The 13698-nt window shown below is 42.5% G+C and overlaps 2 protein-coding genes across 2 annotated transcripts in view; both read right to left on the minus strand.

Annotated features, from left to right (window-relative positions):
* Positions 1 to 537, minus strand: part of rsbn1 (round spermatid basic protein 1) — a 9904-nt gene extending 9367 nt beyond the window's left edge. Inside the window, exon 1 of the mRNA XM_072449256.1 lies at positions 1 to 537. This exon is cut by the window's left edge and continues 160 nt beyond it. Within this exon, the coding sequence (XP_072305357.1) occupies positions 1 to 480 (480 nt within the window). The 5' untranslated portion in view covers positions 481 to 537.
* Positions 538 to 4512: 3975 nt separating this feature from the next.
* magi3a (membrane associated guanylate kinase, WW and PDZ domain containing 3a) overlaps positions 4513 to 13698 on the minus strand; it is a 243449-nt gene continuing 234263 nt past the window's right edge. Inside the window, exons 17-21 of the mRNA XM_072449267.1 lie at positions 13133 to 13229; positions 11528 to 11597; positions 10505 to 10642; positions 9274 to 9412; positions 4513 to 5467 (exon numbers count right to left, since the gene is read on the minus strand). Coding sequence (XP_072305368.1) covers positions 4701 to 5467; positions 9274 to 9412; positions 10505 to 10642; positions 11528 to 11597; positions 13133 to 13229 — 1211 coding nt within the window. The 3' untranslated portion in view covers positions 4513 to 4700. The remainder of the gene's footprint in view (positions 5468 to 9273; positions 9413 to 10504; positions 10643 to 11527; positions 11598 to 13132; positions 13230 to 13698) is intronic.

A 13698-nucleotide genomic window follows, 5' to 3' on the forward strand; every position in this document is an offset into this window, starting at 1 on the left:
CTCCGGCACCTGCTCCGGCGGCGCGGTCTTCCTCAGAGGCGCAGCGGCAGCGGAGCGGGGAGGCGTGGCGGCGGCGGCGGCGGCGGCGGCGGGCTGCGGGCTCCGCGTCGTGCCGCCGCCGCCGCCGCTGCTCTGGCCGTGGCCGCTGTCGTGTCTGTGGCGGTGGTGGTCGTGGCGGTGCGGCGCATGTTTGTGGCTGAGGTGCCGGACAGAAGCCGGAGCTGGAGCCGCAGGAGGCGCGTTCGGCTGCGGCTTGTGCGGCTTGTGCGCGGCGTGTGGTTGTTGGTTCTGGTTCTGGTGGTTCTGGTTCTGGTTCTGGTGGTGGTGGAGCTTGACTTTCTTCACCTCTTTCTCCCGTTTGTCCGCGGGCGGTGACAAGGCTCTCTTCTTCTTTTTCTTCTCTTTAATGAGTCTATCCAAAGTGTCCCTCACCCTTTCTTCTCCCACTTTTGCGCGGAGCAGGTCGAGCTGCGCTGCCATCTTTGCACGTACTGTTCATTTAAAGGTCTCAAAGTCTCACTGCGCAGGCGCGCCCTGAATTGTAGTCTTTCTGTCAAAATGTAGTCCTTGCCCGCGTGAGTCCTTTAGGTGCGCATGCGTAAAACGAGGAATCGTGGGTCGGGTAGTTTTCTGAGGGCGCGTGGCTTCATGGGAGTTGGAGTCTTTAGAGGCGGCTGCGTGCATCTCGGCACGCGCGCACTTCTGTCCCCACTGACGTCACGGTTTGGCTCGCGGCTGTTTTGTGGTTTGGATCCGCGCGAAATGAAACTACTTCCGTTTTACACATTGTAGTTGGTCAAAATTAAATGCAAATTATGTTAAGGGAAAACAGCAGATGTCTTATGGTGATTTATGAAGTAAAAAGTCATATTTTAGGCTTTCTTAGCAAAGAGGACGGCTCATACCTGTTACTCATTCTATCCTGGAGATGACGTCATACAAGGACAGCTACAATCATTCTTCTTCTTTGGCGTTTTATTCTTAGACTTTATTCTTAGACTTTATTCTTAGACTTTATTCTTAGACTTTATTCTTTAGACTTTATTCTTTAGACTTTATTCTTTAGACTTTGAAGTACTGCACAGAAAGTCAAGTGAGGTTTAACATATACAGTTTTTTAAAGCCTATAAATATTGGCTAGTTTGATCCATATATCGTGTTTATCTGATATATAATGGGACAACAACAGTTCTAACAACTATAATAAACACAAAGGAAGTCAGGAAAACGTCACGACCAAACAGTTCAGCCAGAGGTGGAACACGGAGTACATTTTAGCCACTGTACTTTTACTCGAGTACAACTGTCCTTGCACATTCACACTGAGCAACAGGATCGACTCAACACGAATGAACCACCGCAAACCTCAGTGATTTTACTCAGTAAACCTTTATTTCAGTGCATGAACAGAATGCCATGACCAGATTATATCTATCCACCCATTTGTATCAGGCCCTTAAAAAAATAATGAAAGGATTTACAAAGGATTCTTATGCATGAAGGCAATTTTATACAGGTGCTGTACACTTTATAAACATTTACAACTACCATGATGTCAAAACTAAAACTTTTTTATAGAGATTGAAGCGATGCAAGGCCACGGCATGGATAAAAAGAGGAGTCCAGACAGTACAAAACAGAATCATGATCAGGACTGTGATTCAGGGAGATGCAAGTGCAATGCAACACACGAGCCACTAGAGGTCGCTCCACTCCACACGCGCCTCTTCTTCATAAAAACATCATAAAATCCTTCAAAACCCAACACAAAACTTCATAACACCTCAAAGTGACTGCCGTTGTCTTGTTCATAAAAATATCACACGTTTCGTCACATTTTGGGTCGGAAATTAAATAAAAACTGATCCAAAAAAATAGATTTAAAAATAGTAGCGAGCGACTGATGAAAAATAGATTTCAAAATAAAACAAAGGCAAAAGCGTACACTATAATCAGGCTTCCGTACGGGGCGGTCACTGCAGGCTACTTCATCGTCCGTGTACTTGAGTATTGCCAATGCTACAAAGTATACACCGGGTCATTAGAAGTGGATGAGCTTGTGTGGCCTTTGGGAAACACTGAAACAGAACGTGTCGTTTTGAGACGTAAAACTATAGATTTTCTAGATGTGCCGCGTTAAAATAGAAACAAACTACTGTCATTTTCATTTATACATCGTCTGAATAAATTACATTATTATGCTCTTCATATTCACACACAGAAAACCACAAGTATCTGGTCTGTTGATTGATGCATATAAAGCTCGTGAGGGTCTCACCGCGTTCAGTCTCTTAATACACCAGTGCAGTCCAAAAGTCCAAAAGAAGACGCACACGCGCATAGACAAAACAAGAGCGTCCGCCATCTTTGTAGTCCAGATGTGTGGAGCGCCGCGGGGCCTTTCTGGTGAAGGGTTCGCCGCCTGCTCGTCTTCAAATATGGATCATGTTTCGCTTCAAAATCTGGGAAGTGCGATTGTGGCGTAAATATAAATATTAAAGACAAAAGGGAAAGAGATCTTGTTTTGACGGATGAAGAGTGGGAAGATGTGTGTGTGTGTGTCTAATGCCGTGTGTGTGTGTCTAATGCCATGTGTGTGTGTCTAATGCCATGTGTGTGTGTCTAATGCCATGTGTGTGTGTGTGTCTAATGCCATGTGTGTGTGTGTCTAATGCCATGTGTGTGTGTGTCTAATGCCATGTGTGTGTGTCTAATGCCATGTGTGTGTGTGTCTAATGCCATGTGTGTGTGTGTGTCTAATGCCATGTGTGTGTGTGTGTGTGTGTGTCTAATGCCATGTGTGTCTAATGCCATGAGTGTGTGTCTAATGCCATGAGTGTGTGTCTAATGCCATGCGTGTGTGTCTAATGTCATGTGTGTGTGTGTGTCTAATGTCATGTGTGTGTGTCTAATGCCATGTGTGTGTGTCTAATGCCATGTGTGTGTGTCTAATGCCATGTGTGTGTGTCTAATGCCATGTGTGTGTGTCTAATGCCATGAGTGTGTGTGTGTGTCTAATGTCATGTGTGTGTATCTAATGCCATGTGTGTGTGTGTGTGTCTAATGTCATGTGTGTGTATCTAATGCCATGTGTGTGTGTCTAATGCCATGTGTGTGTATCTAATGCCATGAGTGTGTATCTAATGTCATGTGTGTGTATCTAATGCCATGTGTGTGTGTGTGTGTCTAATGTCATGTGTGTGTATCTAATGCCATGTGTGTGTATCTAATGTCATGTGTGTGTATCTAATGCCATGAGTGTGTATCTAATGCCATGTGTGTGTATCTAATGTCATGTGTGTGTATCTAATGCCATGTGTGTGTGTGTGTGTCTAATGTCATGTGTGTGTATCTAATGCCATGAGTGTGTATCTAATGTCATGTGTGTATCTAATGCCATGTGTGTGTGTGTGTCTAATGCCATGTGTGTGTATCTAATGCCATGAGTGTGTGTGTGTCTAATGTCATGTGTGTGTATCTAATGCCATGAGTGTGTATCTAATGTCATGTGTGTGTGTCTAATGCCATGTGTGTGTGTCTAATGCCATGTGTGTGTGTGTCTAATGCCATGTGTGTGTATCTAATGCCATGTGTGTGTATGTGTGTGTATCTAATGCCATGTGTGTGTATGTGTGTGTATCTAATGCCATGTGTGTGTATCTAATGCCATGTGTGTGTATCTAATGCCATGTGTGTGTATGTGTGTGTATCTAATGCCATGTGTGTGTATCTAATGCCATGTGTGTGTATGTGTGTGTATCTAATGCCATGTGTGTGTATGTGTGTGTATCTAATGCCATGTGTGTGTGTGTATATCTAATGCCATGTGTGTGTGTGTATGTGTGTGTATCTAATGCCATGTGTGTGTATCTAATGCCATGTGTGTGTATCTAATGCCATGTGTGTGCATGTGTGTGTATCTAATGCCATGTGTGTGTATGTGTGTGTATCTAATGCCATGTGTGTGTATGTGTGTGTATCTAATGCCATGTGTGTGTATCTAATGCCATGTGTGTGTATGTGTGTGTATCTAATGCCATGTGTGTGTATGTGTGTGTATCTAATGCCATGTGTGTGTATGTGTGTGTATCTAATGCCATGTGTGTGTATGTGTGTGTATCTAATGCCATGTGTGTGTGTCTAATGCCATGTCAAAGTGCTCATTATTCAGAAGGAAATGTTAACTGTTGGGGAAACTGTGGCAGCAGGAAGCTTTGTTCTTTTTCATTTTGCTCAAGTTCAATTTTGGCAGCAGAACTTGCAATTGTCTCTACTTTTACCCAAGTAACTGCACTTTTACCTTTTTACTTGCAATTATAGCGACAATAATGCAAATGCTTCGTCACTACATCCCATCGCATCTCTACATCTCCATGGCGAGCAGGTGGCGGACACTCCACAAGAAAACCTACGCATTGCACCTTTAAATCAGCTGTAGATGCTCTTAAACCTTCATTTAGTTCAAACCTTCCACATCTTGTAAGTTCACAGTGACTGCAAAAGGTGGAGCAGTTTTTCCTCCTTCTTTCTTTCTTCGTCTTGGCACAAAATCCAAAAGAGAATTGACATTCACATAAACCATGCATGGAAGGTGAGCAGACCAAGGCAGGCTGAGTGAGAAGTGAACACAGTGATTTGTCTAAAAATATATATATGTATAACTTGCTACTTGGTTGGTCTATGGTTTCAAAAGGCTCAGTTTAGACTCCTTCATGGGACACGTCCATCTGGGACTGGATTTTGGCCGTGCTCGGGACTTTCCACGGACCGGGGCTGATTTGCGCCTTCTTCGTCGCACTGTTGGCGCTCCCGTTGGGTAAAGTTGGATCCTGGACGCCGCCGCTCGACCCTCTTGGCTCTTTGCGAACGGCGTCCTCGTTGTGAAGACTCCTCTCGTCTCTGTGCGTCCTCTCCCTCCTCGCTCTCCTCTCAAGTGTCCCGCCCTCTCCTTCCGACGCGACCCTTTCCCTGGACCGATGAACGTCTTGGTCCACGTTTTTGTTCTTGCGGCGTTCGTTTGTCCCCCTCGACTCGTCCGCGGCGGGTTTGGACGGCTGCTGCCCTCCCGGACGCCTCGGACTGTGCGGCTCGTTGTCGTTCTTGGACGCTTTCTTGGGGCTTGAGGACCGGCGCTCCTTTTGTCCCCGCTCCCTCCGCTCAGAAGTCACGTCCTCCAAAGAGCCGCCGCTCGCCGGTCTCTCGGCTTTCCTGGGGCTGTGCGAACGCTCGGCGGGCTCGGGTTCGCTCAGCTTCTGCGGGCTCGCCGGTTTGGCCGCTTTTCTGCCCGGCGAGCTCGGGCCGGCGTGGTTGTGTCTGGGTCGGGTCGCGGGGAGGTCGTCGGACGTTTTGGAGCCGGGAGAGACGTCGGTGAAGAAGAAGGAGGACGGAGAGGCGGGAGAGGACGGGACATCCGAGGGGGAGAGGCGGGGCAAGTGTGAGCTGTGAGAGGAGACTTTGTCCTTGGAACCTGAAGCATGGATAAGTCAATGAGAAACTTTACAGCAAACATTAAAACATGATTATTACATTTAGATATGGTGTAGAAAACCTATATATAAAGAGTTTTTTTTGTTTTTTTTGTTGGATGTCTACGGATTTCGTGTCTGTTGCGTTCTCTCTGGGCTGGTTTTACTTGGAAAAACAAACATAAATATATATATAAATTTGACATAAAAACATAACTATCACATTTAAATATTGTGTAAAAGATCGTTTGTATTTGTGGATGGATAATTACATTTATTTGAGAAAAAACCAAACACTTATTGAGTGAAATTAGGATTTTGCCATTATTTTATTCTTCATCTTAAATCTTACAGTGAACGCCCGCGCTGTTTCTGCGTGCTGCTCGGTGGCAGAGTGGATAGCACTTATGCCCAATCTAAGTAAACGGTGGGTCGTGAGTTTGATTCCGGCTCCCAATTATTTGCTCAGTGTCCTTCCTGCTCTCATCCCCGTTTCACGCTTCACTGTCCCGTCTAATGAAGCTCACGGCCGAAAGAAATACATCAAAGGAAAAGAAAGAAAAGTTTGCTTTAGTGTTTTTGGACTGAAGCTGCTCCGGCTGTTGTGCAGTGTAAACTCCTCAGATTCTATTTAACGTCTCTTTAAAGGGGATTTAGCGAAGCTTCGAAGTGGGACGGTCGAGCTTCCTGTTCATATGCTTCAGTTTCACGTTTAAGCCACATTTTGAGGACTTTTTGAGAATGTTTTCCTCTTAGTTGCAGAAAACAGCACTGCCTTTTGTCTATTAGCTCTCACTGGGATCGAGCCTGATTATTGAACACGTTTTGCTGAACACAGATCAGGTATTAAAAGATCTCAGAACATTCGCTCGCTCAATCATTTCATGCATATTAATGAATTCAAAGCACTGGTTATATTATATTTTGTATTTTTAGGTATTATTTTCAGGGTATTGTGGGTTCTTTCTTTGTTTTATTTAGTGTTTGACAGGGAGAGGTTTTTCCCTGTATAAATAATACAAAACTATATAGTATTTAGCTTTGAATGGTTGATATTTGCTTTCCATGCGCTGTGCAACTGCCCTGAACACGTTAGAAGAACATTCGTTTCAATTCCAAAAACCTCTTGCGTTGCCATTATCCCCATTCCATTAGAATAGAACTGAGCCACATGCACTTTTGGAAACGATTGGCCGGACCGACCGTCACAAAATGATCAGAATTCAAAGAGTGAACGGCAGGTCGGGCGAATCAGCGAATGAACTTATGTCGTGCAAAAGCAAAATGAAATAAACGAAGGCTCTGAAGTCATCGCTAATTCACCGCCTCTTTTGCGTTTCATCCGCCGACGGGATAATCCACGTTTTGACATTTCAATTTCCCCCCGGGGCCGATAAGAGCTGCAGGAAACGTGCGACAGAGACAGAAACGGCGAAGCGGGTGATGGAGTTCAGTGGAATGAGCGTTCGGATTTCCGGGAGAGAATGCACACAAGTTATTAATATATAGAGAGATTGTGGAATTCAGTACGACCTTGTGTCAGAAATGTGTTCAAACATGTCTCTAAATGTGATGGTTGAGCTTTAATAATCAGACAAATGTAAAATGACTCTCGAAACATCCCGTTTATCTGTATTTGAACATTTCCAACACTAAACAGCTCTTTTTGTGGGATTTTTAGCTACAAACCATAAACTAGAAACTTTTTTGCAACATTCACGATATTATCTACATTTCTAAATATATTGCCCACTTCTAAGTGACTCCCTCGTCATAAAACCTTTTCCTTTCAGCTTCTTGTCCTCGTTTATGCTACGGCAATATTTCAATTTACTGTCGACAACACAAGTTTTTAGAATACTTAAAATATTTCTTTTAATCACATATTTTTAAGTCGCAAACGTCACCCTTTTAGTCAAATTAAATAGGTTAGTTTTATATCCATAATGAGTATCCAGGCTACATTTGTAGTTTGTGACTATTTTTCTTGCTTGTATTATACTTATCAATACATAAAAACACTCATATCAGAATTTCCCATGAATAGGGGAAACATAATGTCTCATTTTTACTCCTGCAATCTAAAACCATAAGTTTATTTAATGTTTTTCGTATTGTCATAAATATTTATTATCATAAACTATATTTGATGATGAATCATCTGCATTTAGTTGTTGTTATCAGCATCTACATAAATTAAATGAAATAAAGTTACTGTTGTCGCTGTAAATGGCATTATTTAGTAGTTTATGTTTAATTATAGCGTTGGTTTTATGAATAAAGAAATAAATGTAATCTGCGCCGGGACTTTTACCTAAATACAGAACACCAAAAATGTGATCATTGTCTGATTTCTGGAGTTATCAGATTACTGAAATGTCAACTTTCATCCGATGCGAGTAATCCCATTTGAAGACAAGAATGAAAGAGAAAATGTAAAAAAAACATGTTATTTTAAACTTTATGGTAAGTTCTCTTCCTAACTACAGTTAAACTGCCTTTATTCACATGACACATCAGATTGAATTATTGGGTGATTGTATTTATTGATGCTTTTTATTGTAAATGTGCACGGACTGATGGAGATGGTGTGAAAATGGCACTGGACAAACAGAAGAAGAAGACGAGTGTTTGAAAGTGAAAAGTTACCGAGGTTATTATGGACAGACCGAGAAAAGCAGTGAGTCTGTCTTTAGTGAAGCTCTGGTTTCATGAAGAAGCACAAGGAGGAAGTGGAAGAGTTCGGACCTACAGGACGAGAGAGACAGAGACAGAGGCCGTGCTGAGCAGAGGTCACCAGGCAACAGGCTGCAGAGGTGAGCAGAGGTCACGGGCAGGACGGATTGTGAAAAGCAGATTAGTCTAAAAACAGTCTTTACACCTTATTGCTCCGTGCACTGTCCTAAACAAGGGACTAAACTGTGCAAAAAATACAGTTTTATATAGATATTAGGCCACAGTTATTTTATAACTTGGTTTACGGATCCGCCGCACTTAGATAATTGATTTCTACACTATAAATAAAATAAATGATGATTTTTTTTTTTTATAAAGAACCGCCGACAACGCAAAATAGCTTCAAACGAAAGATAAAAAGCGGTATTAAGTCAAAAGATAAGAGCGAGTGAAGCAATTTTTTGTCAAAATCCTGCGCGAGTCTGTGACTACCGGGAGAGCATGAGAAGACACACGTTTCCTTGTCTGCTGCGAGCTGCACCAAATCCTTTATATCGCAATTACACATTTTAAACCCGTTTCCCACATTTTCTCCAGCGTGTTTTGGCTGCACACTTAGAAGCGTCAGTTCTACCAATGCAAAACACGCTAAATCCACCGTTACACGCTCCTGCGCGACGCATCACCCGACGCATAAATACACTCTAATAACAGTAATAAGGACTTTACTTTGACTGTAAAATAATATCTGGGTAAACAGCAGAGTCAAAGTCAGTATGGAAACAGTTTAATCTGCCTTTTCAGTTTTTGCCTGAACTCGTGACCTTGGAGTGCTCTTTGGGTCAGATCCAAGGTCAGATCATGGAGACTATTTGAAGTTTTGAGGGCTTTTGCCACGCCTCCTTTACAGTCGACCAATCAAATAAGCAGGGCATCGTTTTTAGTCGACTCCAGCCCTGATATTTACTTTACTTTTTTAACTTTTATACAAGAATATTCAAACGTGAGTCCCGTTGTCCTCCACCCACCTCTGAAAGCAAGGCAGATAAAAGCACAGTCAAAAATAGAATGAGAGACAGAAGCTGGCAGTGGGACATGCACAGGTCTGCGGTGTGGGGCCCCTGGGACTCACTGTGGTCCGGGACCAGGCCCTGGCCCGGCCTCAGCAGCAGGTGGACCTTGGTGCCTCCGGCCTGGATCAGCTCGATGGCTCGGGTGTGGGTGATGCCCTGGGTGGCCTCGCCGTTGATCTCCACAATCTGATCTCCGACCTGCGGCGGAGGAACCAGAAGGACCGCCTTGTTTTAGTCCTCACGTTGCTATGGTTTCAACTGTTTAAACAGTCTAAACAGTTTGTCCTGCTCCTGGACAAAGGATGAGATCAACCCCAGGGGCCAGTTCATGGTCCTGAAGGTGGAGACGTCCATGTGGGACCAGACTGATCATCTGGGCTCCAAGGAGCCCCACATGCAAGGTTAGTCTGGTTTGCTTAATCTGGTTTGGTTTAGTCTGGTTTGGTTTAGTCTGCTTTGGGTTAGTCTGGATTTGGTTTAGTCTGGTTTGGTTTAGTCTGGTTTGGTTTAGTCTGGTTTAGTCTGGTTTGGTTTAGTCTGGTTTGGTTTAGTCTGGTTTAGTCTGCTTTTAGTTTAGACTGGTTTGGTTTAGTCTGGTTTGGTTTAATCTGGTTTGGTTTAGTCTGGTTTAGTCTGGTTTGGTTTAGTCTAGTTTGGTTTAGTCTGGTTTGGTTTAATCTGGTTTGGTTTAGTCTGGTTTGGTTTAGTCTAGTTTGGTTTAGTCTGGTTTGGTTTAGTCTGGTTTGGTTCAGTCTGGTTTGGTTTAGTCTGGTTTGGTTCAGTCTGGTTTAGTCTGGTTTATACATATTTGAAAGTATTTGTATTGGATGTAAAGCACTTTGAATTGTGTGTGAAAAGAAATGGGTGTTTTCATGATCATTGTTGTGCTGAAATATGTATTGTATATTATATTAAAAGGACCTTTACCAGTCGTATTGTCACTTCATCTGTGATGGGCATTTTGAAAATGCTTTTTTATTACGTCACAAAAATTACTTTGGAAACTCAGAAAAACAGAGATTTAAATTAACTTGATCTATTGTTTGTGAAAGTCTAAATAGTATATGTGTATATTCTGTACATATGCAGTAGCTCTACTGTACATGTGTAGAGTGTTGTACAGACTTATAGCAGATATAATCCTCACATGTATGCAGTACATGTACATGTATGTATCACAGATCCTCACATGGATGCAGTACATGTACATGTATGCAGTACATGCAGTACATGTAGTACATGTACGCAGTACATGTAGTACATGTACATGTATATATCACAGGTCCTCACATGGATGCGTCCGTCGTGCAGGGCAGGTCCGTCCTCCGCCAGGCGCAGGATGAACAGGCCCATGTTGTACTCTTTTCCTCCTCTGAGGCTGAAGCCGAAGCCTCTGTGGCTGCGCTCCAGCTCCACCACGAAACACCCCTGAACACACACAGGACGCTCTGATGGTGCTGCTGATGGTGCTGCTGATGGTGCTGCTGATGGTGCTGCTGATGGTGCTGCTGATGGTGCTGCTGATGGTGCGCAAACACCACTCAAACGCAACACCACTCAAACCACCATTTGACTTGTAGCAAATAAAAACTTACAAAGTCTGACATTTCAAACAAACACAAATAAACAAACACCTCCACTGGGCTCCTTTGGGTAAAGTGTATTTCATGACCTCATCATGTCAGAAATGGAACCCAATAGAGACGTGTTTGTCATTCCTTTACCAGTCTAATAGGACACGCAGAACTCTATGATTCATAGAACTCTACAATCCATAGAACTCTACGATCCATAGACCTCTACGATCCATAGACCTCTACGATCCATAGAACTCTATGATCCATAGAACTCTACGATCCATAGAACTCTACAATCCATAGAACTCTACAATCCATAGAACTCTACGATTCATAGCTACGATCCATAGACCTCTACGATAAATAGACCTCTACGATCCATAGAACTCTACGATCCATAGAACTCTACGATCCATAGAACTCTGCGATCCATAGACCTCTGCGATCCATAGACCTCTACGATCCATAGAACTCTACGATCCATAGACCTCTACGATCCATAGAACTCTACGATTCATAGAACTCTACGATCCATTGAACTCTACGATAAATAGACCTCTACGATCCATAGAACTCTACGATCCATAGACCTCTACGATCCATAGAACTCTACGATCCATAGAACTCTACGATCCATAGACCTCTACGATCCATAGAACTCTACGATCCATAGAACTCTATGATCCATAGACCTCTAGCTCTATCATTATGTTGACATTAGTAGCTCTGGACTTGCCTGTTTGGGGCCTGACGTGATCATTTGTCCAGTGTCTCGAGAAAGATTATTGAGCTCTGAATCTCCATTTCTGTAAAAAAGGACATGAGTTCACAACATAAAGATGACACATGTCACTGGTGTTCAGTCCAGAGCGACTCCAGCAGCAGAAGCTCAATACTGTAAAGGCCTGACCTGTGAGGCCTATAACAGCTTTGGTTATCAACGCTCTGCACCACTGACACACTGTGACCTTTGACCTCCAGAGTTGACTATAAATGACTGGAATCAGAATATTGACCTTAGATACGTAAAGCAAACATAAGAATAAGAGTAGTGTTTATTATACTTGTTTTCTTACAACTGTTGTACCAAAAACATTACGTTAAACTTGTTAGGATTATTCACTTATTCAAACTTGATCATTTCAACAGTTTTAAGGCAACTTTTTATTTTATTATTTCAAACTAGCTCAACACACATTGAACTGAAAATATGAATACATTAATAATAAATGAGTAAATTCAGTCTGACTGTAATATAAATGATAGGTGCTTGATCTGCTGCACTAGGGGGACAAAGTACTCTGTGTATCCACCTGAGGGCGCCACAGGCTGTGACATTTTTCTTTGAAAAGGCATTTCTATCATAGAAATTGTAATATGTTTTTAAGTTTTGTTTCCATTTGTATGTCGCACTGTGTGTAATTTGAACACACAGTGACTGTTGCACTTATTAGTTTCAAATGTAAAGTTAATTCTATTTTGTAGAGGTACATTCTGAAAGTGCAGGTCGTGGATGGACACTGGGCTTAATGAGGTAGACAGAACCCTGTTATGCACTGAAGTCCTGCTGCTGTGAAGGATTAGGAAAGTCTGTCACAGGTAATCTGCTTTAAAACAGAGATCAAAGCATTATCATTTATTCTCCACAGTCCAAAGTCCAGATTACAGCTGCACCACAGGAGAACGCTCTGGACCTCAGGGGATCAGGGCTAATTCATGGTCCAAGAAGCTAAACCTTATGTTACGAGAGCCTTTAATAGAGCTGCACTGCACCAAAAGAGTTATAATGACTTCACAGCACAATATGATGCACATGATGTGAGAGTAAACGAGTTTTTAAAGGGGAGCCAAGAGCATGACATTAAAGGAGAAAGTACATTACACTCCAACATAAATACATCATATATTTACATTTCATTCATTGTAAGCCACAATGTTGATCTGTGACGTTTTAGTCATAAAAACACTTCCTGTTAAAAACGGATAAGCTCCGCCTTTTTAATTCAGTCTTTCCCATGTTTATTTTAGAAAAGTGGTTATGTGACATTTCAAAACGTTAAAAAATGTGTCACCCGGAGTCTTCATTTTTCAAATAATCGCAGCCAACAAGCAGGAATCAATCAAATACAACTTTGAGCAAACTAATGATGAGGTTAAAAGCTCATTAAAGAGGATTTTGCATGATATGTCCCCTTTAAACGTATCGGAGGACAATGAATGTGTCTTTTTATTGCTTTGAGAGGTCAGAAATACTACTAAGTACATGCAGTATTCCCAGCGTGTATATGCAGTATTCCCAGCGTGTACATGCAGTATTCCCAGCGTGTACATGCAGTGGTACCTGTCTGTGTGGCTGCTGGGCGGCTGCTGTCCCACGGCTCGGTGCTGAGCTGAGGGACTGTGTTTGACCGAGTTTGTCCCAGACGGAGGAGCGCTTTCTGGACAGAGCAACAGACACAACAGCTTTAGTCTGACACACAAACACACAAAAACTCCTAAAACCACCGAAACGGATTCATTTTCTGAATTTCAACAAACATGTTCGAGTCAAATCTAAGTCTCGATAGAAAATGAAATAGCTTCTTCTGAGGACCCCACGCGATGAAGAAAAACAGACACATTTTAACGGCTTCTTTTCTCGCTAAAGCCAGTGGCAGGTCCTATTGTTACAAATGTGATGGACATTATACAGTATAAATGCACCTGATGGAGAATAAGTCTGTACTTGGCCTGGTCAAGGACACACATTCTCATATTTCTTATTCATCAGTCCAAATTTTCACTTTTGTTTTATTTTTTGTCGATGTGAAACGTTTAAATACAAGTTGGATTAATTCCACGGGTGAGAAGCAATGACATTTAAATAGAGATTGATAATTAGTTGCGGCTAAAATTATGTAATGTGTG

Source organism: Eucyclogobius newberryi, unplaced genomic scaffold (assembly GCF_026437365.1).
Source record: "Eucyclogobius newberryi isolate DKJ021-1_F unplaced genomic scaffold, fEucNew1.0.hap1 SCAF_17, whole genome shotgun sequence".
Classification (NCBI taxonomy): Eukaryota; Metazoa; Chordata; class Actinopteri; order Gobiiformes; family Gobiidae; genus Eucyclogobius; species Eucyclogobius newberryi.